Source organism: Cebus imitator, unplaced genomic scaffold, assembly GCF_001604975.1.
Source record: "Cebus imitator isolate Cc_AM_T3 unplaced genomic scaffold, Cebus_imitator-1.0 Scaffold64, whole genome shotgun sequence".
NCBI lineage: Eukaryota > Metazoa > Chordata > Mammalia > Primates > Cebidae > Cebus > Cebus imitator.
This window is the reverse complement of record NW_016107379.1, coordinates 2,838,240-2,864,316: the sequence shown is the minus strand read 5'-3', so window position 1 is coordinate 2,864,316 and position 26,077 is coordinate 2,838,240. Positions and strand designations below refer to the sequence as shown.

Sequence of the window (26,077 nt, the reverse complement as noted above, 5' to 3'; positions counted from 1 at the left end):
TATTTTTAGTAGAAGTGGGGTTTCACTCTGTTGGCCAGGATGGTCTCCATCTCCTGACCTTGTGATCCACCCACGCTAGGCCTCCTAAAGTGCTGGGACTACAGGCATGAGCCACTGTGCCCGGCTCAACAAATTCTTAGTGTCCTAACTGATCTTCACGCCTTCAGTCTTAACTCTATGCACCCCCAATGCAATCATTCCCCACTCTCTTCTAGAGTGGTCTTTCTGCAGTGCAAACTCGATCACAGTACTGTGCTACGTAAAGCATTTCTATGGCTCCCCTCACCTACCTCCTAGCTCTGTCTGCATGGCACTCAAGACACCCACCTACCCACGTCGGCTGCCCACTGCATGGCATTTCAGCTTCATCTCCCACGCTTTCTTACTTTCACTTCAGATATTCCAAATACTTCCCTGAATGCCAAGTGCAAAAACTTTACTCATGCTCTTTTCTCTGCCTGGAATATCCCCTACCATTTCTTTGAACTATTCATACCTCAACATTGTGCTGCCTTATATGACAGCCATTAGCCAGGTGTGGCTACAAGCACTTGTCTTTAATCTGAATTAAGTGCGCTGATTGTGCTATAAGTGGAAACATGGAATTTTGACACATAGTGTGAAAAAAGTATACAATGTATTAATAATTTTATACTGATTTTACATTGAAAAGATAATATTTTAGATATATTGATTTAAATAAAATATATTATTAAAGTTATTTTCTGTTTCTACCTTTTTAATGTGGCTACATTAAAATTACACATGTGGCTTGAATTTGTGGCTCATAATTGTCTTTTTTGAGACAGTTTGGCTGTGTCACCAAGGCAGGAATGCAGTGATGTGATCTCGGCTCATTGCAGCCTCCGCCTCCCGGGTTCAAGCAATTCTCCTGCCTCCTGAGTAGCTGGGATTACAGACACAAGCCACCATGCCTGGCTTATTTTTGTATATTTAGTAGAGACAGGGTTTCACCATGTTGGTCAGGCACTCCTGACCTCAGCTGATCCACCCGCCTCAACCTCCCAAAGTGCTGGGATTACAGGCGTGAGCCATCACACCCGGCTGGCTCATGATATATTTTTATTAGACAACAATCTTTCAAAAACCTTACCCAGTAAACTTAATCAATGAGGCAAAAGACTTGTATACGGAAAACTACAAAATGCTACTGAGAAATTAAGGAAGACATAAATAAGTGAAAACACATGCCATGTTCATGGATTGGAAGACAATATCATTAAGATGAAAAGATTAATTAAAGTTATATACAGATTTACTGCAATCCCTATCAAAATCTCAATAGCACTTTTGGCAGAACTAAAAAATTCCTAAAACTGGTATAGAATCTCAGTAATCCCTAAATCGCCAAAACAATCTTGGGGGAAAAAAAAAGCAAAGTTGGAAGTCTCAAACTTCCTGATTTCAAAACTTTTTACAAAGCTTCAATAATCCAAACAATATGGTACTGGCATAAAGACAGACATATAGACCAATGGAGTGGAATAGCCAAAAAAAAAAAAGAAAGAAAAAAAATCTCTTATATATGTGGTCAACTGGTCTTCAGCAGGGGTGCCAAGACCATTCAATGGGGGAAAGGACAGTCTCTTCAACAAATGGTGTGAGGAAGACTGGATATCTACATGCAAAAGAATGAAGCTGGGCATTTACCTTACACAATACACAAAAATTAACTCAAAGTATATCAAAGACCTAATGTAAATGTAAGTTTTATAGCTAAAACTATAAAGCTCTTAAAATATAGAGGAAAAGCTTCATAACATTGGATTTGGCAATAATTTCTTGGCTACGACACCAAAAGCACAAGCACAGACAAAGTAAAAACAGATAAACTGGACTACATCAAAATTTAAAAACTTCAGTGCATCAAAGAACACAATCAACAGAGTGAAAAAGGAAACCTACAGAATGGAAGAAAATATTTGCAAGTCATATATCTGATAGGTTAATATTCAGAATCTGTAAAGAACTCCTACAGCTACAACAACAAAAACCTTATTTAAAAGTAGGCACAGGACTTGAATAGACATTTCTCCAAAGAAGTTACACAAATGACCCACAAGCACATGGAAAGATTCTCAACATCACTAATTATTCAGGAAAGGCAATCAGAACTACAATGAGATATCATTCCATACTGATTAGGATGGCTATTATCTAAAAAACAGAAGAAGTATCAGAGAAGATTTGGAGAAACTGGAACCCTTGGGCACTGTTGGTGTAAATGTGAAATGGTGCAGCCACTATGGAAAACAGTATGACAGTTCCTAAAAATATTAAAATAGAATTACCATAAGATCCAGCAATACCACTTCGTGATACACATATATATCCAAAATAATTGGAAGCAGGGTTCTGAAGAGATCTTTATACACCCATGTTCATAGCAGCATTATTTCCAGTAGCCAAAAGGTGGCGCAATCCAAATGTCCACTGATGGATGAATGGCTAAATAAACAAAACTTATATCCATACAACAGGATATTATTCAGTCTTAAAAAGGAAGGGAATTCTAACACATACAACCTGGATAAGCTTTGAAAACATTCTGCTAAGTGAAATAAGCCAGTCACAGAAAGACAAATTCTCTATTATTTCACTTATATGACGTATCTAAAGTAGTCAAACTAATTGAAACAAAGTAGCACAGTGGTTGCCAGGGTCTGGATGGATGTTAAAAGGGAAGTTTAAGGAACATAAAGTTTCAGTTTTGCAAGATGATAAAGTTCTGGAGATCAGTTGCACAATAATGTGCATATAACAATACTGAATGTACACTTAAAAGTGGTTACAATGGTAAATGTTGTTACATCTACTTCATGTTACATGTATTTTACTACAACTAAATATTTTTTAAAAATCTGGCCAGGTGTGGTAGCTCACTAGCCTGTAATCCCAGCACTTTGGGAGGCTGAGGAGGGTGGATTGCCTGAGGTCAGGAGTTCGAGACCAGTCTAGCCAACATGTTGAAACCCTGTCTCTACTAAAAATACAAAAGAATTAGCCAGGCTTGGTGGCCTGCGCCTGTAATGCCAGCTACTTGGGAGGCTGAGGCAGAGGAATTGCTTAAACCAGGGAGGTGGCGGTTGCAGTGAGCCAAGATTGCACCACTGCACTCCAGCCTGGGTGACAGAGTAAGACTCCACCCTCTCCCCCTCCAAAAAGTCCTTCCCCAGGTATCACTCCCCCTCCTCTCTGCTCCTGCATAAATTAACAACTCCCTCCTTTGCACCTCCACGTTATCTTGGGTATAGCACTATTATAGCTCTTATCACATTTTTGATAATTATGTGTTTGACAGGATAAATGTTACTGTCCCATTTGTGCCCATCCTGGGACAGGTATATACTCATCCACTCCTGGTATCTTGCCCAGAAGCTAAGAAAATATACTAGGGTCTTTGGCAAGGCAGAGAAAAGAGTCAGTGACCCTGATGGCATAATAGGCTAAAGGGGACCATTATCATCAGCAAGAGTATATCTTGTATCTTGTAGATGTTTCACTCTGAGGCTGGACCTGGAGGAACCATTTTTCTTCAACAATCCTTTTATACGTGGGATCTGAAAAACCTAAAGAACACTCCCTTCCTCCCTCAACGCACAAAAACATCTCCATTATGAGGACAGCCAGGTGAAATGACTGGCCATACAGAGTCTGACCCACTAGAGGTAAGAGAGGAAGATGGTCATTCAAGATAGATTCAAGATAGAGCAGGTGACCTAATAAACAAGGTTCTTGGGGCTTGGGGGGCGGGGTTGGGAAATAAGGAACTATTTTGCTGCTTCCCGTGGACTCCTTGTATGTAAGTTTGATGCCTACTTAAAAAAAATTTTTTTTCAATAACGGACAGTAACTTTCTGTCCTTCCAAGGTCATAGTGAAGAGGTTACATTTGTTTGATCCATCTTTGCTCCTAGATGGGAGCTCCTTTTGGGGCGGGATCATACCTTGTTCATCCTTGGATCCCCTGTGCCCACCAGTCCTGGCAAATAGCAGGTGCCCAATAAATGCCAAATAAATGACTGAATGGTTAGAATGAGGGTTTTTGTAGTACCGAGTCTTTCCAATAACCCAGAGAGAGGCTTTTGGCCAAGCAACTCGTCTACCCCAGAGAGAAAGGACAGTCTGAACTAGAGAGCCACTGGAGTATGAGGGTCTGGTGGGTACGGGGAGCAGAGGGAACATGAGAAGAAAAAGGTTTATTACATAGCCCAGGCTGATGAAACTGGCACCCTCCAGCTTCATGTTTTATTGTCTCACTGGTCATTTTATAGTGCTGACATTTATCTGGTATCCAGGCAAATTTTATAATTTCAGTTCCATCCGAAGCAACACAATAATACTGACTCAGTCGCCTGGATTCCACAAGCCACACACGTTGCTTCAGCTTAAATGGGGCATTGTTTTATCTGGCTGCTGGGACTGGCTCGGGTCTGCTAACAGTAAGATGCTTATGCATGGCTCTTTCGTGCAGTCAACCTTTAAAGATTTTTTTCCCTCTCTTGAAATCCTGGAAATGATTCCTAACAACGGTTAATCTAAAAATCAGCTGGTTTTGGTCAACATAAGGCGCCTCTTCGAACTCACATTCATGGAATTTGCAAGCTGGAAGGAAGAGTGGAAACTAGTTCTGCTTCCCAGGTAAGGAAATCTGTGCCCAGAGAGTTGAGCTGGGTTCCAACCAATTAAAACTAGAAGTCAGAGCTGCCCGTCCCGAGCCTTCTTCCCCTGCTGCCTGCTCGCAGGTGCCGCCACACGTGCTTCAGACACTGCCAGCTCACCCCTCCCTCCATTTCCTGTGTAGCTAGGGCCCTCTCTGGAGAGCTCTTAAACCATCAGCTTTAGGAGAGGAGAAATGAGCAGACACAAATCTTTCATAGGTTAATTTTCCTTGGAACGTTCTGGGTGATTTTTTGTAAAGCCGATTCTCAGTGGTGTTGACTTCAAGGTAGTGTTCCTCGTCGAGGGCTACGGAGACGGTGTGGAAGTGCGCTGGTTAGCGGGAAGGGACCAGAGCCAGGGTGGGCGGCGGATGGGCCGAGCGGGTGGCCAGGGCACCGATGGCAGCAAACTGGCCCAAACCACCTGTGCATCACCTAACAAGCACAGACTGAGCACCTACTGTGTGCCTGGGTCAGCCACAGTGGCCTACTTAAGAACCAGCCGCTGCCCTCCGACCCTCCCCTGGCCGGAGGAGCCTTACTAACTGGCAGACTCAGGGACTTGTGATTCTCGTCGTGGGTCTGGCCTTAACTAGTGTCGAGACTCCAAGCAAGTATTTAAAATTCTCCAACCCAGGTGGCCTGAGGCTTGAGAAGAAATAAAAGTCTTCTCAAAGGGATGATAGTTTTGGGAAGGTGATTTTTTGGGACTGGAGGAATACCAGAAAAGGCATTTTGGGGGTCATACACACATGAGAGCGGAAGCGCTGTGAGCCGCTCTGCAGGCTCCCTGCCCCAGGAGCCACCTCCGAGCCGCCCCGGGGCGAAGGCTGCCAACTCCCGCTCAGCCCAGCGGGCTCCTCCGACCCGCTTCGGGGAGCACGGCCGCGGAGGCCGGGGGGCGCCTTTCTCTTTAAGAGCCTCATGGGCGCTCCTGATTGGCTGTAGCTATGCAGGGCTTTTGTCCTCGCTCCCTCTGAGCGCTCCCTCCCGCGTCGCCGGCCCCGCTCCGTTTCCACGGCCCCCTCCCCGGCCGCGCGCCCCTCCCGCCCCGCGCGCGCCTCCTCTTCCTCGCCGCCGAGTTCACCCCGGGCCGCGGTATGGGGGATACGCCAGCAACAGATGCGGGCCGTCGAGATCTGCATCCCTAGGCCACGCTGAGCCCCTGGGGAAGAGCGCAGGAGCCCGGGAGAAGGGCTGGAAGGAGGGGACGGGACGTGCGGAGAATTCCCCCGGAAAAGGCAGAAGCCCCCGCCCCCACCCGCGAGCTCCGCTCCGGCCGAGCGCCTGCCTGCTTGCTGCTGCCGCGGGCGCCCACCTCGCCCAGCCATGCCAGGCCCGGCCGCCGACGCGGGGAAGGTCCCCTTCTGCGACGCCAAGGAGGAAATCCGTGCGGGGCTCGAAAGCTCGGAGGGGGTCCGCTGCCCAGAGAGACCCGGCGCGCGCGGGCAGCGGCAGAATATCGTCTGGAGGAACGTCGTCCTGATGAGCCTGCTTCACTTGGGGGCCGTGTACTCGTTGGTGCTCATCCCCAAAGCCAAGCCGCTCACTCTGCTCTGGGGTAAGTCCCGCCGGCGCCCCCTGCGCCCTGGGCTTCATGGCCAGGCGCGCTGGGGCGCGCGAGGTCGCCGCTGGCCGCTCGGTTGCAGGCGGTGAGGAGCGACCCCCGCTCTCCTCTCGTCTCCCGCCGCGCGCCCCATCGGCATCCAGTTCTCCGCCCCTTGGGACTGGCAGGTGTTTCTGTCCCGAAATTTTCAACTTCCGCACCCCCTACCCCGCGGCGATCTGCTTGAGGAAGCGCATTTGCGGGCTTCGCGATGGATAGCCGGGGGACCCGGAGTCCTGCGGCGCCACCGCTGTGCGCAGAGGCGCGCGAAGGGAGAGGCTCAGCACGGGCTGAATCGGCTCCCAGCGAGGGAGGACGGGCGGGTGATTGTGTCACCCGTGCGGTCCCTGGGGGCTCTCCTATCCCCCGCCATCACCTCTGCGGGCCGTGGACCTTGGGGCAGAGATGAGGACAAGAAAGGGAGTTGGACGGGGGAGGAGAGACCCGGCCAGGGTAGAGTCTTGGTTTACGAGCACCAGATGGAAGATACCAGTTCCCCTCTTGCCTCTCCAAGGCCACTGTCCCTGCCCACCCCGAAGTCTTCTATGCCCATTTGCAGTTCTCCGCCCTCGGAAGTTTCTCGGTGAGCAAACCGAGCCCATGGCGGGAGCGGTCTGACCCTAGCACGAAGCACGATTGTGGCAGTGCAGAGCCTTCTCCAAATCCTGTTCCCAACTGGCCAGTGCGGGTCTGTTCCGCACCTGTGGCTCCCCTGCCACCCTCCTTCCTTGCACCCCCACTTCTGCCAGCAGGGAAGGGAACCCAGGCGCCGACCACCATTCCCCTTCCCCTGGGCCCCCAAGGGCTCAGTGCCCGCCCAACACGACCCCAGTCATTGATCTTTGAACCGCTTCGCCGTCGCCCTGGCCGTAATAACTGGCTTTGGCCTCTTTTACTGAAGCGGCAGTAGCCAGGACAAAAGGCACAGGCATTGATAACGCTGAGTGAGAATTTGACTAGGTAATCCAAGATGCACTTCCAGCTCCCGTTTCCCTGATCTCTAAGGGCGGGCAGGAGAAACACAACCTACTTTTATTTCCAGAGGGGAAGAGGAAGGAAGAAAATAAGACCTCTTTCTACAAAAGCTTTTTTGGCCTAGTGCCAGCTGCAAATGCCTAGGTAGATAATGGGGCCACTGGTTCTAAGCCTTCCTTTGAAATCCTGCAGTCCCTGCTCTTGGAAGGAAACCTATCCAGAGTGGGTACCTCTTAGGGGGTGTGGCTCAGGGAGGGTACAGCAGAGCTGAGGGATGCTGAGAGAGGTAGGGTCTTTGGGGATCCCCAAAGCCCTTAAAAAGTCTCCCCACAGCTCTGGGAAATGTCCTGCCTCATCTTTGCTTCTCTCAGTACACCTCGTTTCTGTGCCCTTTTCACCATCACCTTTATGTGCTGGTTTAATTTCCCTCTGTCTTCCCTTATCTCCAACTGACTAGACTGTATGATGTTCTGCTGTTGCTTCATGAACACACTCCCACGCTGCCAGCCAAAGCCCTTATTGCCCAGAGTCTCCAACAAGCTCCTCTCTCCCCCAGCTTCCAGGGGCAGGGCTGGGCTTGGTCCTCAAAGCCCGGTGGCCTCTAGGGGATTGAGGTTTATCTTTAATAGCTGTGGTGTTCAGAGAGTGCTCAGGGAAAAGTGAGCACTTAAAATATTATCTTACATGCCTGGGGCTCACAGGCTCCACTCCTTACAGCCTCTGAGCCCCAAGACCCTGGCATTAGACCAGGAGCCACAAGGACAAGGCCCTCCTCTCCAAGTTTGCCAGGTCACCTCTGCCCTTTCCAGACCGCTCTCTGTGGTGAAGATAGAATCTCTGTTCTGAAAGACCTTGGCTTAGAGGACACCTCCCCAGACCCTAGTCTCCTTTAGCTTCCTTAGAGAAGTTAACACACTGCAGGAATCTGGTTTCCCCTTTGTGTCCCAAACCCCATCCCATACCTCCCTGGATAAATTCTGCCTACCTTCATTACCTCCTTAAAAAATACTACTATTACTGCTACTAATAGCAGACAGTGGTGGATATTGTAGTTTTAAGGTCCAAAATTGTGACTTAGAAACATTCCAAACAGTGGGTCTTATCTGATGAATAGCTGCTGCTGCTGCTGCTTTTTTTCTTTTTTCTTTTGTGAGAGAGGGTCTTGCTGGAGTGCAGTGTGGCACGATCATAGCACACTGCAGTCTCAGTTCCCAGGGCTCAAGCAAGGCTTCCACCGCAGCCTCCGAAGTAGCTGGGGCTACAGGTGTGCACCACCACGCCTGGCTATTTTCTTTTTCATTTTTTTGTAGAGATGGGGTCACACCATGTTGCCCAGGCTGGTCTTGAACTCCTAGGCTCAAGAAGTCCTCCCAAAATACTGGGATTACAGGCATGAGCCTCGGTACCCAGCCTGATGAATAGCTTTTGAGGGAAGAAATGAGGGACAGAGACCAGTTAAGATCAGTTCTGTGGATCGTTAGGGTGTATAGGGAAAGCAGAGGGACTGGGGAGACCACTGACTCAGGATTACTGTCAGTGAAAGCCCTGGTGCCATGACCCACAAATTTTCCGCCACTGAAGACCCTTTTCCACCACCTCCCTACTGGTTCTGTGTCGCATTAGGGCCAAGGTCGTGCCCCCGTGGGCTCCTCATCCACTTCAAGGGCCTGACTTGTAGAGGAAATAGGCTTGGCCTGTCCATTGCTTCAGATGAGGTTGTGCTGGAAACGAGAGGCATCTAGCAGTGCACCCAGCAGGGGAAGTGTTGGATGTGCAGTGTGCGGGTGGTGAAATGTCATCCATGAAAGAGCCATCAAGTTGTTAATTCTCCTTGGGGCCAGAGCATGTTGTTTTTCCTTCTTATCCTTTTCGATTTCGGAGTGGGCCGGCTGTCAGAACAGAGTACTCTTGGTGCCCCCAGGTCCTCAGCAATGAGTCCATGACTTTCAAGGACAGAAAGCAAACTCCAGCTAGAGGAAAAACTGAAGGCTTGAGCTCACAAAATTGCTTGCTTGAGCATTTCTGGCCAAAGGGACAGTTAGTCAATGCCCTGAATCCCAAGATGCGTAGAGCAGCGAGTGAGGCCCTGCGGTCATGGTGTGGAACTAGGGGTCCTGGGGCTGCTTCCCAGCGGGGCTTCCCCTGATGGCCTCCAGACATTTGACTGTCGGCTCTCAGAAACATCAGGGCTTTTTCTGGTTTTTCCCTAAATGTCATCTGAGTCCCCGAAATGTGTCCCATGGTGACATCGTGACCCTTTTCCTCTTGAGATGACTTCAGTGACAGCACCAGGCATGCAAAGCAGTAATTTTTCCTGTTTCCTTTGATAGGTCAGCCATCCTTCTATCCTGCCTTGGGGCAAACGTGACCATTGTTAAGGCAGATTCAGGGTTCTCCGGTGCCCCACTGGGTGCTTGAAGCATCTGCACCATCCTGAGTGGGATTCAACATATGGCAAGGAAGCGAAGTGCTGGAGATTAACAAGGCAGTGTGGGGCGAAGGGTGGTCAGTAGAAGCTGGGGCTTGGAAGTCACTGGTCCATCAGTCACATTCTGAAATTTGCCCCAAGATGAGCTGTCTTCCGGGTGTTAGGTAAACTGTATCTGGTCCTGATGTCTTCGCTGGATTGTCCTTCTTTTCCATCAAGTCCCTCAGGTTGTTGAGGAGCCTCAAGAATGCGTGGCTCAAGCTTCTGTCTTGCCCCAAGGTTTTCTAGAGTAAACAAGGCTCAGTAGAGAGGCAGATCTGAATGTGAATCCCTACTCTTCTACTTTCTCACCTGCCGAATGGTTTTACACAAATTTTCATCTCAGAACCAGTTTTCTCACCTTTAAGATGGGCATGTTAATACTGTGTGCTCGTGAAGTTGTGAGAATCAAATTAGATGCTATGTGTAAATCACCGAGCACAGTGCCTGGCCTTTGGCTGGTGTTAATTATTCACTGTTATTACTGTTGGTCCTAATACTGGCCCTTTTTCTTTAGCAGAAGGAAGAAAAACTCTTCCGGCAGCACAATAAATTCCACAAAGCCTGCACAGAACTTGGCTTGCCTGCCTCTCTTGCATAGAAAAGATAGATTTGGCTTTGGAAATAAGGGTTCTTTCTCAAAGTTCCCAAAGAGAGATGAACACAAATCCCTTCTGTACTTCCTCCTTCATGCCCTTCTCTTTCATTCCGTCTTCCTCCTATTTTCCTCCAAAAGATCACTGTTACGTAGCTGGGATCTTTTTGTTCAGCTGACAACTCACCTGGTCTTTAGCGTTTTCTTTGGGATTTTTGAGCACAGCCAGTTACAATTGCTACAGAATTTCTCTGAATCTCTTAGAGTCTCAGTTTTGACTTGTTTTTCTCCCTCCCTCTTCCTTTGACTCATCATTTAAAAAAAAACTTTAATGCTCAATTAAACTACTGAAAATCTAAGAAAAGTGAATGATTCTTCCTTTCAAAGCCTGTAATTCCAATCCCATTGCTGTTACAACTCTTGCATTTTTAATAAATGGGCAAGCATTAAGAGCCTTACCCAAGCCTGGATTGTAGCTAGACCAGAGAGAATAGAGTGTGCTTTTACTGGCTTAAGTCCCAACAAGTATAACCAGAGATTGAGGTTAACATTATTCACTCAATTTTAAAACAAGTAAACTGATCAAGGTCACTGCCGACTGCACTGTGGCCATGAAATGAGAAAGAGAGCTGCAGAGTAGAAACCAGTGCTGGAATCCCAGCATTGCTAATTAGTTCAACTGCAGGCTCATTTCTTTACAATTTGTGAGTCTCAGTTTCCTCATCTGTAAAATGGATACAATAATACTGAGCTGACAGTTATTTGAGAATTGGGGCATATGTATTTTCTTTTGAGACAAGGTCTTGCCCTGTCGCTTAGGTTGGAGTGCAGCGGTGCCATCATGGCTCACTGCAGCCCCAGCCTCCTGGGTTCAAGTGATCCTTCCACCTCAGCCTCCCAAGTAGCCAGGACTACAGGTGTGTGCCACTGCACCCAGCTGTTTTTTTTTTTTTGGAGAGACAGGGGTCTTGCTATGTTACCAGGGCTGGTCTTGAAGTCCTGGGCTCCAGTGATCTCCCATCTTGGCCTCCCAAAGTGCTGGGTTAACAGGCATGAATCACTGTGCCTGGCTGGGGCATGTGTTAAAGTGTTAGCCAAAGAGTAGATGCTCAATACTATCTACTGTTACTTCCTCCCCAGGTAGAGGGGCCTGGTTGGGAAACCTGCACGGGCTTACTTGTCTGTCTCAGACTTGGAGTACTTGTGACTCAAATGTAAGGCACAGCTTTTAAATCCAAATATTTGATCACGATCTTGCCATAATATTTTAGTTTTCACCTTACCTAGTTTTGTGTGTTGCATAAAATTATAATAGTTACTTGGAAAAGGTCAGCGATAGATTTGCAAAAGAGTGACACAGCTGTGTTTTTTTTTGTTGTTGTTGTTTTGAGGATCTATAAAAGAAAGTGTTTTTAGGTGGCTTTGCTTTTTTTCATTGAACATTTGTTTCGACATTCTGTAGTCTCTGGAATGAAATTTACCCATTTCTCTGTCTCATGCGTCTTTGGAAGTGCCACAATCTTGGGTGTCATAACAGTACAACCAGCATCAGGCTGTACCTGAAATCAAATGAAACAGTGCAGTAAGAAGCTTGCCTGGAAGCCAGCACAGAGTACACATTAGCCTTCCTGTTCCAGCCACACATTTTCTTAGTGTTTCCCTTCGCTTATTCCCTCTATTCAGCTCTTCCTTTGGAGGGTGAGACTTAGTCTAGCCAGCCCCCTGGACAAAGAAAGCCTTGTGGGTGTCAGGAAGCAGGAAGCCCTGGTCTTGGGTAACGGCAGTCCCTTCCCCCCCCCACCCCCTGCCCCGATTAATTTCCCCTGGCAATGGATTGGTGGCCACACAACAGGTACCAGCTGTCTTCCCTCACAAATGCCCATTGTTCGTTCACTACATGTGTGAATGGCCACGAGGGAGATCCTCACAGTTGTGCATGCAGGCACATATTCATTCATCTACTAATCATTTTTAAAATTCCAATGATTGTCAAAAATGGTGGCACATTGGAATCACTTGGGTAGCTTTTAAAATCGTCAGAAGCCTAGGCCTGCCTTTACCCAGGCTTGCTGAACCAGAATGTCTAAAAGAGATGCCCTGACTTTTTTTTTTTTTCTTTTATAAGCTATTCAGGTATTTCTGATGCACGGTGGGCTGAGAACCATTATTCGATTTCCTTATTCAACAGTATTTATTACTTATTACCTGCCAAGCACTGGCACCATCCCTGACTCCACGGCACCTACAGGTGAAGCTACTCCTTGTAGCTTATTTTAGAACATGTCGGGATCCTGCTTACAGGCCAGTTGGAGAAACAGGTGCACACGTGACAACCCTCAAGGCACCATCCATTCTCGAGTGCCGTGGAGCCAAGAGGCAGTGCCAGCTCGGGGGGCAGGTGGGAGGCTCCCCAGAGGTGGGAGCCGAGTGGAGCCTGGCAGGAGGCGCGGGGCTGTTTGTGGAGAGGCTGGGGGAGCTGCTGCCATCGCAGCCTGAGCAGAGGTCCCGAGGAAAGAGGGACGGGCAGGGCAGCTCCAGAGCTCAGTTGTTCAGCATGGCTGGTGAGTAGAGTGGAGAGGGAGAGGAACGTAACGTGGAGAGGGAGACACGCTGGAGGTCTCTGCTCAGGGGTGAGAAGGCTCAACGGACCTCGTCTAGTTCGTGAAGAGAGAGGCTGCCCGGGGCTCCCTGCAGCCTTCCCACCGCCTCTCACCTCCTCCTCTCAGCCCGTCGCACATACCAGTGATTTCTAGTGTGGAGGAATAGTCTCAAGCCCAATTTCTAGAGCAGCACTTGTTGGTGGGATGTGTGAAGTTACTCAGGAAAGACGCTGGGACAAACATCTCATTGAGTGTGAGTGTCCCTGACTCTTAAGTGGGCTTGAAGTGGGGCTGGGCGCCTGCCTCAGGCTGCATGGAGCTGAGGGGAGGCTTGGAATAAAGTCTCAGCTGGGCGTTTGATTTCACGGACTCAGACTCAGTCCTGGAAGAAGAATTACTTAACAAACAAACACACTAAGTACAACAAAAAAGACCCTAAGGCTATCACAAACTCAGACCAAACCCAGAGCCCTCCCCCTTCCCCATCCTTCCTCCCTCCTGTACTCTTTCCCCTGCTTCTAAAAGGTACATGTGTGGAGAGGGGGTTCTTCCCATTCCCCCTCATTCTTTCTTTGAAACCACCTTTTAGCAGCTGGTTCCCGTGAGCCCACATTCCAGGGAAGATGGGACTGCCCTCCTTCACATCTCCGTCCCCATTCTGCAGGTGTTGGGGCTGCTGCAGGGCCTGCTGCTTACTAAGAAAGGTTGGAGGGCTCTGGGTCCTGGCATTCTGCAGGCTTCTCTCTGGAGACATTCCAGGGCTTTAGAACAAACATGCAGACAGTCTTACAGCTGCAGCTGCCCGAGCCTTAAGGGCCTTGCTGCTCAAAGTGTGGTCCTCGGACCACCAGCATCAGCATCACCTGGGAGCTTGTTAGAAAAAACAAATCTCAGACCTCACTGACCCTACAGAATCATTATCTGCATTTTAACAGCATCTCCAGGTGATTCATCTGCACACAAGTTCAATCACAGGCTGACCATTTAGAGAAGCTGGACTTGAGTGGGATTTTGCAGTTTTTCCTTTTGATGGCCTCTTCCCCTTTGCTTCCCCTCCTACCCTTCTGACTCTTTGTAGCTTATTTTAGAACATGTTGGGATCCTGCTTCTCTTGTCAACAAAAGGCTGTTGCTTAAATCTTTCAGCCGGCAGCAGCAATGTTTAATTCATGGACTAGAAAATTAATTTTATTTTCATGAATAGAGCTGGGGAAAAATAACAAGGAGACTCTGTGCATGGCCCTTGGGAATCCAGCTTGTCTATTTAACAGATGAACTGGCAACAGTGAGGAGGCCCGAGGGGAACGGCTGCATTCTATAAACTTGTGCAGCAGATTGCATCAGTTAGGATGCTTTTGGCTGCAGGTACCACAAAATTCAGCTTCAAATGGCTTAAAAGATAAGGAAAATTTCTAATTTCACTGATAAAGAAATCTTGAGATAGGGCACTTTTAGGATGATCCAGCAATGGCATAAAATAGCAGGTTTGTTTTCTGCCGTGGTGGACTTGTCACATTCAGTTTTCCTCATGGTTACAAGGTGGCTGCCAGAGTTCCGGTAGCACGTGGAGTTATAACAATGTCCTATGGAAAAAGAAAGAGGCTACCCTTTCCTGAAGTTTCATTTTATCAGAGAGAAAATCTTCCCTGGTTACCTCACAACTGATTCTCACAGCTGGTGTCCTCTTAAATCTCACTTGTGGCCTCCTGGGCACGGTGGCTTATGCCTGTAATCCCACCACTTTGGGAGACTGAGGTGGGTGGATCACTTGAGGCCAGGAGTTCCAGACCAGACTGGCCAACATAACAAAACCCCATCTCTACTAAAAATACAAGAATTAGCTGGGAGTGATCGTGAACACCTGTAATCCCAGCTACTCAGGAGGCTAAGGCATGAGAACTCTTGAACCCAGGAGGCAGAGGTTGGAATGAGCCAAGATCATGCCACCACACTGCAGCCTGGGTGACGGAGCAATCTGTCAAAAACAAGATTAAAAAAAAGTCTCACTTGTACAATTGTGTCGTGCGCCCCTTGTTAAACCAATCATTGGCAAGGGGATGGATTACTATGGGTGGTTCAGCCTAATCAGGGTTGGACACTTTCTTCATCTGTTCGGGATACTGTAACAGAATACCACAAACTGAGTGGCTTTTAAATAGAAGAAATTTGCCAGGCACGGTGGCTTGTGGCTCATGGCTGTAATGCCAAAGCAAGCTGATCACCTGGAGTCAGGAGTTTGACACCAGCCTGCCCAACATGTCGAAACCCCATCTGTACTAAAAATAGCCAGGTGTGGTGGTAGTCACTTGTAATCCCAGCTACTCATGAGGCTGAAGCAGGAGAATTGCTTGAACCTGGGAGGCGGAGGTTGCAGTGAGCCAGTATCACACCACTGCATTCCAGCCTGGGTGACAGAGCAAGACTGCAAATAAATAAATAAATAAATAAATAAAATTTATATTCCAGAGGCTGGGAAGTCCACGAACAATGCATCGGTAGATTGGTGTCTGGTAAGGACCTACTTCCTTATTCATAAATGGGGCCTTCTTGCTGTGTCTTCACATGGCAAAAAGAGTGAAGGGTCTTTTCTCTCTCCAGCCTTTAAAAAGGATTGATTGATTGATTGACACGGTCTTCTTCTGTCGCCTAGGCTGGAGTACAGTGGCGCACTCACAGCTCACTCTAACCACGACCTCCTGGACTCAGGGGATCCTCCTACCCCAGCCTCCCAAGTAGCTAGGACTACAGGTGCATGCCACTGTACCTGGTTGATTTTTTAAATTATTATTTCTGTAGACAATGTTTTTTTTTTTTTTTTTTTATGTTGTCCTGGCTGATCTCAAACTCCTAGCTTCAAGTAATCCTTCCACTTCAGCCTCCCAAAGTATTGGGCTTACAGGCATGTGTCACTGAGTCTAGCCCACCAGCCTTTCCTTAGTGCCTTAGAGGGCACTAATCCCATTCCTTATGGTTCCATCCTCATGACCTAATCGCCTCCCCAAAGCCCCACCTCCTAATACCACCATCTTGAAGGTAAGGATTTCAACATAGGCATTTTGGAGGGAAGACAAACATTCAGACCACATGAAACATTCAGAGTCACATGAGGCAAGGGCAAAAGAGCCAAATGAAACAGAGGCTCTGGCTCGAAGGAAGCAGAGGGCATGGCTGCTGAGACAGCCAGCACCTCTTCTCCACGCCCTTCCTTGGGGTCACCTCCATTCCCTGGAAAGGTCTGGCTTCTGTGTTTTACATTTCAGTGTGCTCTTCTCAGCAGAGCGCTAGGTTACTCTTGGCACAGGGAATTTTTAAACACCCTGTGGGAGGGTTCCTGGAACTGAATTAAAAAAAAAAAAAAAAAAAAAAAAAGAGGGACCAGTGACTTAGAATGTGTTCTTTACCAACGTTCTCCTTGATGATACACTTTCCCCAGACTGATCGTTTTCTTGTTTGGTCATTTTCTGCATCTTTCAAGTGACACAATCTCACTGATGAAGTCACAACCAAATTTCTGTTATCTTGCCTCAGATTTTGCTTAAAAAGGGAGCATTTATGAGGCCAGTGCATCCTTACTTAACCTCACACAGCAGGTACTTTTTATTTGCACAAACAATCTGGGAACAAAGATCTTGCTTAGGAGGAGGGAGCTAACTTTGTGAAACAAAACAATAGCTTTTGGCTAGAGAGGATGGAAAACCTTATTTTAAAGGGCAGATGTCAGGAAAATGTGTAGCGCGGGATTGTGGCATAGCCACTGTGTAAAACCTTGCAGTTAAACAAGGCACACAGAATGCCTAGTTAAGGTAAATGCTTGTTCCGTGTTGTTCCCAGTGGCTTTTGGGTCTTCTGGGGTGGAAGTTTTTGAAGATTGCCTTTTAAATAGAGAAATCAAATACCAATGAACTTGAAAATAAAACAAGACATGAATAGAGTTTAGAAATCAGGTTTAAATTTGTTTTCTTCCTATATCACTACCTATTCTATGAACACTGTCACACACTTGCTATTTGGGCTGTGTTGGTTTTAGCTTGGTTCTCTGAAGAGACAATGGCTTACAAATGCAGCCTATGACCTAAGTAGAAAAGGCCATCTCTAACTTTACAACTTTCCCTCTTCCTCATCATCAAAAAGCATTTAACAAACAAGTCATTAATCACTTACAGCCTGGGCCACCCATTGTGTAAGAAGGACCAGGTCTTTACCCTTCTCCCTTTCATAACTCAAAGGAACAGCTGTACTTTCCCCCAGTACTCTAACCAACTTACCGTTCTTTAGGCAGGGGTAGATAATGGAAAATATTCTTACTTCCAAAGTTTCATGCAGGAAGTTAGAAATGAATTTCTAAAATGTAATTGTCCCATGGAGTAGTTTATCAACCCACTCCTCTGATAGGTTCGTAAGAAGCTTTTGCAGATAGTTACAATAAAGCTCATCTCTGTTCGCAGCCTATGACTCACTTGAGTGTCCCCAAAAACATTTGTTTTGTCCTGGAGTCTCTATTAGCAAAAGGAGATATTTATAAGGAAGTGTGAATAATGCCTATACATGGGAGATAACCAGGGAACGAGTACATTCCCAAATAGGTGGCAATTAGGCTTACATACCAATTTTCAACAAAGAACAGTAAATTTATAAAGAAGTGACAGGACAAATGAAAAGGACTCTGAGTCTGAGAGAAGGCAAACTGATAAAGGCTAGTTAGTAAGGCTTGTTATGTAGATTCATTTGATATCTTCAGACTGCTAGGGATCTAACTTTGTCTTTCGTGATCATCCTTTGCTTTTCCTGGTAAAGAGGGGAGGAGGACGTTTTGCCTTTGTAAATTTATATCCTGCTTTTAGGCACATAAGGGGAGGGCAGAGAGCTCTTCGTGTATCTGCTTTTTCTCAATTGCTTTCAGCTCAAAATAATCCTTATACCAGAGTAGTGTATTTTGGAGTGGCATATTTTGGTATCCTACAGCGTCATCTGGCGCTGGAGGGGGATGGGGGGGGGAATGAAGAGAGGAATGGAGTCACTACCCTGTGACTATAGACGGGATCTGCACTTAACTTGGCAGAGCTCCCATGAGAGTTGGAAAAAGCCACAGTTGTTAGAGCTAATATTCCTTATGGACAGGGCTGGGCTTCCATCAGTGTACGCCACTGTGGCTCTACTAGTTGTTAAAATACTGAAAGAGTGAATAGCTGCTGCCTTCCCTTGTACTCCGGGAATCCCCAACAATCCAGGAGCTAAAGGGTTAATGCCTGGCCCAGCTGCGGGGCTTAAATCTACATCTGTCCTGACTGGTTTTGATTGGCTGGTACCCTGTGGGTTGTCAAATATTTTTAATATCACCTCTGCATTTGCATCCTCTTCTTATGTAATCCATATAATCTTTAGCTTCTATCCATTTCACAGTTCTATTCTAGTTTAATGAGAACTTAAAAAAAATCAGTCTTTCATTTTGACTTAAATTTATGTTCTGAAACCATGTAAAGGAAGACATTAGAGTACGGTCTAAATTCTGGGGCTTTCAGTCACTTGTCTTAATAGAAACTCCTTTTGCGATAGAAGCAATGTGTATCTAAAATGTGATTTTATTTTCTGGTTTACAATTGCCTTTGCATAAGATTCCCTCCCCCAAAAAAGAATTGATATTAATTTTATCATCAGAGAAAAATAACAGTGTAAAGATTAAATTGCGAAGGTATTTCTTTTTGGTGTTAGGGGTTGGGAAGACACAGTGTGGAAGACGGCTCTGCAGATTCAGATGTGCCCCTCACTCACGATTCATTTTCCCATGAGGCTGTAAATTAGTCATGTCTAGGTTCTCGGACTAGCCTGGGGTTAGCGTCACTCAGACCATCACCTGAAGCATGGTATAGGTAATTTTTAGAAAGTGTTAAACATACAAAAAGAGAATGAAGTCTGTTATTCCTGCTTACTTGTACCTGGGGATTTTTTTTCTTCGTAGCCATTTTACTTTGATGTATAATTTCAGGCTCATGGAACAGTTGTTAAGAATGATACCAAGAACTCCTGTAAACTCTATCCAGATTCACCAGTTGACATCTTGCCCCATTTACTTTATCATTTCCTCTGTGTATGTATATATGTGTGTGTATGTATATGTATATATTTTTTTCTGAACCATTTGAGAATAAATTGGAGACATCCTGTCCTTTTAGCTCTAGATATTTTAGTGTGTATTTTCTGAGAACAAGAATATAACCATAGCACAGTTATAAAAAATCTGGAAATTTCTTTTTTTAAATAATTTTTTTTGTTTTTTAATTTTAATTTTTTTCCTTTTTTAATCTGGCCTTGCTGAGTCCAAATTCTGGAAATTTAGTTTTGATGTTCTCTACTGCACAGCGGAAAGTCTAATGCCGTCAGGCATCCTTGCCGAGTCCTCTTTAGCTATTTTTTCCCCTTTGGATTAGATTGAAGCAAATTCCAGGCAATTGATCTGTAAATTACTAAGTTATCAAGTATTGCAGAGGTCATTTTGGCTACCTTGTCCACATGGAAAACTTTGGGGGCAACCTTTTTCCTACTCTCTCTAGTCCTTGGAAAAAACAGCTGTGAGAGGCTGAAGAAGGGTGGAAACTGAGAAGCAGGAATCAGTGATGAGTGAGTCGTACCGAAGTGCACAGTGTGGTCTGTGGGTGTCTGCATGGAGTCATCTGCATATCGAATATGAAGATTTCAGGGCTCCATCCAGACCTACAGAATTAGTACCTCTTGGAGCCAAACCCAGGAATCTGCGTTTTGACAAGTGTTGCTGGAGGTTCTTATACCCAGGGGGTTGGAGACACTCAGGCCCAGGAGCAGGTGGCCTGGGAGTGACGCTGTGTCCCCATCAGTTGAACCTCACCCTCTCCCAACTCTGTATTGTGTCTCTAATTTCATTAGGGTGACTGAAATTCCAGCCCAGATTCCTTAGGGTTGACAAGAGGCGCAATTTTAGGAATGTGAATAGCTATGGGTGTGTTCCCCTCCATAGAAACCCACGTGTTGGTGTGAAGGGCTCTCAGCACATATTTTCTTCCAACACAGGGCTGACATCTTGAGGACATGGGAGTTTCACAGGAACAGGGAGAGTATTAGGACCTGGAATGCTTTGCAGGGGTGGAGTAACTTGTTTTCTGGGGGGAGGATGGGGGTGGAGAGGGGAATAGGTACTTGGATCGTCCCTTAGATGCCTGGGGAAAAGCTGTTAGGAAGTAAGAGGTGAAAAAGGACCCTGGAGAAAGAAGCTTTGGGCAGAAACCTTAACCTGCACCCTGGGAGAGCAACAGGAACCCTTCTTTTCTAGGATTGGCTTGGGGACTAAATTAGCTGCAGCAGGTGCTTCCCAGGAAGGACCAGCTGTGCTACGGGAGTAGTTATTACCCCCAGAGCCGGACAAGCACGCTGGTGCTGTCATTTCACTGTATTTCTGGATTTCCGCCGTATGTCTGTACTCTAACAAATTTGTTAATTCTAAATATGGAGATTCATAGAGCTCTTCTCTAAGGTCCCTTTTTATCTCTGGAGACTTTATAATCACCTCATTCGGAGAGGAGCAGACACTTCCCTCCATCAGTCATGCCCCCTTTTCAGGCAGGCCAGAGACACAGTTCAGTTCTTTATGGGACTACATCCTATATCTAGTCTTCTCTGCCACTCAAGTTACAAGGGTCCTTTGTAAATGTTTCTGAGCCACTGACAAATGGGTGGAAAGACAGCCAGGCTCTAGATATTAACTGCAACTGAGGGGTGGGGAGGACTTAATCCTCACCTGCATCCTGTCAACTGTGGCCATGTGACAGGTGATTTTGCTCACCCAAAGGGTGATGAGGGCTGATGACCACCCTCACCTAGGACAGTAGTCTGTCTTAGTCTGTTTTGTGTTACTGTAACGGAATACCACGGGTAACTTGAACAGAAATTTATTTTCCATAATTCCGGAAGCTGGGAAGTCCAAGGTTGAGGGGTTGGTGTTTGGTGAGGGTTTTCTTAATGCATCATTCTATGGAGGAAGGGCAATGAGAGAGTGAGAGAGAGAACAAGAGGGAGCCCAACTCATCCTTTCATAACGAATCCACTCCGCAGTAATGGCATTAATTCCTTTATAAGGGCAGTGGCCCAGTAACCCAGATGCCTCCCGTTAGGCCTACCTCCCGACACTGTGGCACTGGGAATCAAGTTTCCAGCACAGGAACTTAGGGGGACACATGCAAACCACAGCATAACCCAAGTGGATATTTCCTTTCCTTCTGCTGTTGAATCTCTCCCCTCCCTTCTCTTCGAAAGGAGATGCACTTCCCAAGTCCTTTTTTCTTTTTGTGTGAGTGATTCTCAAGCCCTAGCTGGTGCTTGTTTAAATTTTGAGGCTTCTCCAGCCTTCCTCTTGGGGGCCCGGGTGTGTTTCTCTCTCTCTCAATTATATGTGTGTGAGGAGGCTGGAGGGAGCCTTCTAGACCCAGCCAGGACCCACCTCTAACTGCTGGTGTCTTCACAGGGAGGAGGGAATGCAAAACACTGAAAGCAAAGCCACCCCTTGGCCCTGTGCCCAGACCTCTCCTGATGCTGTGGAAGCAGCAGGCCCCGGAGAAGCAGCGGTCCGCTCTGGCCCCCTGGGGCCTCCTGGGGTGGCCAGGTGTTTCTTCAGTCTAAAGGTTGAAGGGAGATTTTGGACTCAGGTACATTTTTGCTGAATAGCTGAAGCGCTAATTAATCTCCCAAGTCTCCCCTTGGCCAGGGCCATTTCTGGCAGATATTAATTGGGTTTATGAGACAGATGAAGTATTTTAAGGTGCAAAAGACGTTCTCCAGGCACTGTTGTGATGATGGTGAATATGCAAATTGGTGTTTTAAATCTCTGTTTAGATTCGAGAGCAGTGAGGGTGCCCTTTTGGGGATGTGCTTTTCTGTACCTGCTTGGAGAGTGGCAGGCTGAGAGATTTAGGTGTCTGATTAAATTCCATTTTCCACGAATTTGTGGACATGGGCCTAGTGTGTGCTAAGTGCTAAGAATACACAGGTAAGCGACCAGGTTAAGACCATCCTGGCTAACACAGTGAAACCCCATCTTTATTAAAAATACAAAAAATTAGCGAGGCTTGGTGGCAGGTGCCTGTAATCCCAGCTACTCAGGAGGCTGAGGCAGGAGAATCACTTGAATCTGAGAGGCAGAGGTTGCAGTGAGCCGGGGTTGTACCACTGTATTCCAGCCTGGGTGACAGAGTGAGACTGTCTCCAAAAAAAAAAAAAAAAAGGAATACACAGGTAATCAAGCTCCTGTTCCTACCCACGAGATCTAGAAGGGGAGATAGACCTAGGCCAGTTATAATTCAGTGTGATGAATGCCAGCCCAGAAGGAGGCCTGGGGTGCAGGCGTGACTAGAGGAGTGGTCAAGGACACCTGCACGGTGAGGGTGATGCCGAGTCACCTTTGAATAGGTGAATGGGAGCTCTCCAGGCAGAAACACCAGGGAAAATGCATTCCCAGCAGCTGTAACAGCACACACTAGGCATGGAATGTAGAACGATGCAGGAAAACTGGCTACAGATGTTCCTAAACATTCATGTGCTTTCTGTGTATCCGGCATGGGCCTACGTGCTTCCTATATTGTAACTCTTTTAATCCGTATAATAACTCTATGAAGTAGTTATAGGGCCACAGTATCCTAGCTGTAGTTAGGAACAACATCAATAATTTATAAAATGTAGATAGAAAACTTGACCCAGTGAATCCATTTGGCGGCAAAAACTGACCAATTTAGTCTGAAGAGTCATATTACTGTGTTTGAGGATAGACTCACCATGGGCATCACGGTAGTGCACGTGCGCTGTCTAGTCTGAAAAACTCTAAACCTTGAAGTACATCTGACCCCAGGGTTTTGGATAAGGAACTACGGCCTTGTCCTGGTGTCATCTGCATCTTGCGTTTGAGGAAACAAAGAGACAGGGAGGAGTGATTTTCTCAAGGTCACAAAACTGGAAGGAGCCATCAGGGTTTGCACAGGGGTTCTGGTGTTCTGGAGCCCTTCCAGGCATCCTTAGACAACACAGCCCTGAAGGCTCTGACTTCCTGCAGAGGAGTGACTTGGGCACTCCATGCATGGGCAGCTCCTTCCTGCAGAGGAGTGACTTGGGCACTCCATGCATGGGCAGCGTGTTACCCACTGAGGTGTTCTTGATGGCCGAGCCCCGACAACTCTCAGCAACACAGCTTTATTATTTCCCACAGATTAGAAACCTGACCTAGGTCTGACTGGACTAAAATCTAAGTGTCGACATTCAGGAGGCCCTCATGGGGAATCTACTTCCTTGCCTTTTTCACCTAGTAGAGGCCGCCTGCTATCCTTGGCTGATGGGCCCTTCCTCCATCTTCAAAGCCAGCAATAGCACATTGAGTCCTTCTCACATGACATTACGCTGGCCCTGTCCTCTGCTTCTCTTCCACCTTTAAGGACCCTCATTATTACATTAAGCCCACCCACATAGTTGAGGATACTTTCATAGTTTAAGATTAGTTAACTGGAAAACTTAATTCCACCTGTGAGCTTATTTCCCTTCTGCTCTGTAATGTAACATATTCACAGATACCAGTATGTGGACCTCTCTGGGAGCTGTTCATTCTGCCTCCTATACCCAGACACTGAGGAAAACTAACCTGCTCTGGTTCCCGTAATTATCATAGGTATTACCTGGACAGAAATGCTGTTTTGTAAAACCTTTCTTTGAGGAGAACTTGCCCTTGTGGAGGAAACATCAAAGGGTCATCAGAGTGGCAAGGTTGCTGACTTTGTCTTCTCCCTAGGGGATGGTTTGGCCAGCTCATAGGTTGAGACCCGCTGGCCAGGAATAGCCCCCAGAGCATGTGGCCCTTGTAGGGACCTTCCAAAGGACAAATGCTTACAAACAGTTGCAGCCCAGCCAGACTTGGCTCGGGCTTCTCATCTGTAGAACTGTAAATAATAAATGTTTGTTGCTGTAAGTTAATAACTTTGTGACAGTTCATTATAGTAGCAATAGATGTTAGTGTTTGAGCACCCTCCTTGGGCCAGGTCCCTGGGGTGACATGCTAGCAAAATGTGGCTGGAGGCAGGCTGGGTTCTGGAAGCTGTCGTATGAGCGTTTTATTTGGGGTGGAGGTAAGGAGAGATTGTCTGCCTGCCCAGAATACAGAATTCCATCCTCCTTTCAACATATCCCTGATGACTGTGTGTGTGCAGCGTGTGAGCAGAGCATGAGAGGGCAGGAATGGAAAAGCAGGAAGGCAGCAATGACAACAGCAACAGGAAATGGGCACAGGCTGGGCATGGTGGTTTTCCTCAGTCGCAGCACTTTGAGGGGCCAAGGTGGGGGATCACTTGAAGCCAGGAGTTCAAACCAGCTTGGGCAACATAGAGAAACCCTATTTCCAAAAAACCACAAATGGGTACAAAATGAGGCAAGAAAGCACAGAGGGAAAAGAGCCCCTGGTTATTTGACATGTGAGTCGCATAAAGATGACAGGACCTTGGGGCCAGGGTTTTTGTTTTGTTTTTTTCATCTATCGGAACATGTCTTTATTGATCTCCTTTTCCCACCAAGGATCTTCTCATCTTTTCATTGGACACATAATTATGACTTTACTTTTTCTTACAGCATTGAAAAGTTGTCTTTCTTTTTTCTTTTCTTTTTTTTTAATTTTAAGTTCCGGGATACATGTGCAGAATGTGCGGGTTTTGTTACATAGGTATTACGTGTGCCATGGTGATTTGCTGCACCTCTTGACCCATCCTCTAAGTTCCCTCCCCTCAGCCCCCACCGTCCAACAGGCCCTGGTATATATTGTTTCCCTCCGTATGTCCATGTGTTCTAATTGTTCAACTCCCATTTATGAGTGAGAACATGTGGTGTTTGGTTTTCTGATCCTCTGTTAGTTTGCTGAGGATGATGGCTTCCAATTTGATCCATGTCCCTGCAAAGAACATAATCTCATTCTTTTTTATGGCTGTGTAATATTCCATGGTGTATATATATCGCATTTTCTTTTTCTTTCTTTTTTGTTTTTTTGAGACAGAGTCTCACTCTTGTTGCCAGGCTTGAGTGCAGTGGCACGATCTCGGCTCACTGCAACCTCCGCCTCCTGGGTTCAAGCGTTTCTTTTGCCCTAACCTCACAAGTAGCTAGGACTACAGGTGTGTACCACCAAGCCCAGCTAATTTTTGTATTTTTAGTAGAGACGAGATTTTACCATGTTGGCCAGAATGGTCTCGATCTCTTGACCTTGTGGTCCACTCGCCTAGGCCTCCCAAAGTGCTGGGATTACAGGTGTGAGCCATCGCACCTGGCTGTATACCACATTTTCTTTATCCAGTCTATTACTGATGGGCATTTGGGTTGGTTCCATGACTTTGCTATTGTAAATAGAGGGGTAGGGTCTTGAGGGGAAAAATGTCTTAAGGGGGCAGCATCAGCTTTCAAAGGGAGAGCTTTGCTCAGTGAGGAGACTATTGTTTAGTTGCATGGATTTGTGGCGTCTGTTTTGTTTTGGTTTCAATCACTGGCTGAGAAAGCGTCCCTTACTAAGACTATCTGGAGTCTTGCTGGCCCCACAGGATGTCCCATGGTTGGGAATGGGGAATGCAGGGAGGCAACCAAGACATTTGCCAGAAGCAGGACCAGCTACATAATTTGCAGGGCCCTGTACAACATGAAATATAGCATCCCTGTTCAATGATTATTACATATTTCAAGATGGTGATAGCAGCACATTTAACCAAGCGTGAGGCCCTTCTAAGGATGAGGCATTGTGTCACTACACCAGTCACACACCTATCAAAGTGACCCTGACCAGAAATAATGTACCCTGTGTGTGTCCTCACCACTCTCTGATGTCGTGAATGTTTTCAACGCCTGGTTCCCAGGGAATTGACTAAACCATAGGCCTTAGCCTGGAGGACTCACTTTCTTATCATAAAACTTGTCTTGATTGCACTGGATATCTGATGCTGTTTGAAAGATGCTTTGCCCAGTACTTGGGGAGAATCCACGTTCCAGGAGTGGGAAGGGAGAGGAGGCCGAGGAGGGGAACTTGACACTTTCTCAGAGACTTCCCTTTCTGGCTATGTGACCTCGGACAAGCAACTTAGATTCCTGCCATCTCAGTTCTTCATCTGTACAATGGAGATCAT

At 46.7% G+C, this 26,077-nt stretch overlaps 1 protein-coding gene across 2 annotated transcripts in view; it reads left to right on the top strand.

Moving 5' to 3' along the window:
- The first annotated feature begins 5,563 nt into the window (after positions 1-5,563).
- The window catches only part of SCD5 (stearoyl-CoA desaturase 5), a 172,458-nt gene continuing 151,944 nt past the window's right edge, over positions 5,564-26,077 (top strand). For both annotated transcript variants that reach the window (XM_017530227.2, XM_037739156.1), the window contains exon 1: positions 5,564-6,242. In XM_017530227.2, the coding sequence (XP_017385716.1) occupies positions 6,011-6,242 (232 nt within the window). In that variant the 5' untranslated portion in view covers positions 5,564-6,010. The remainder of the gene's footprint in view (positions 6,243-26,077) is intronic.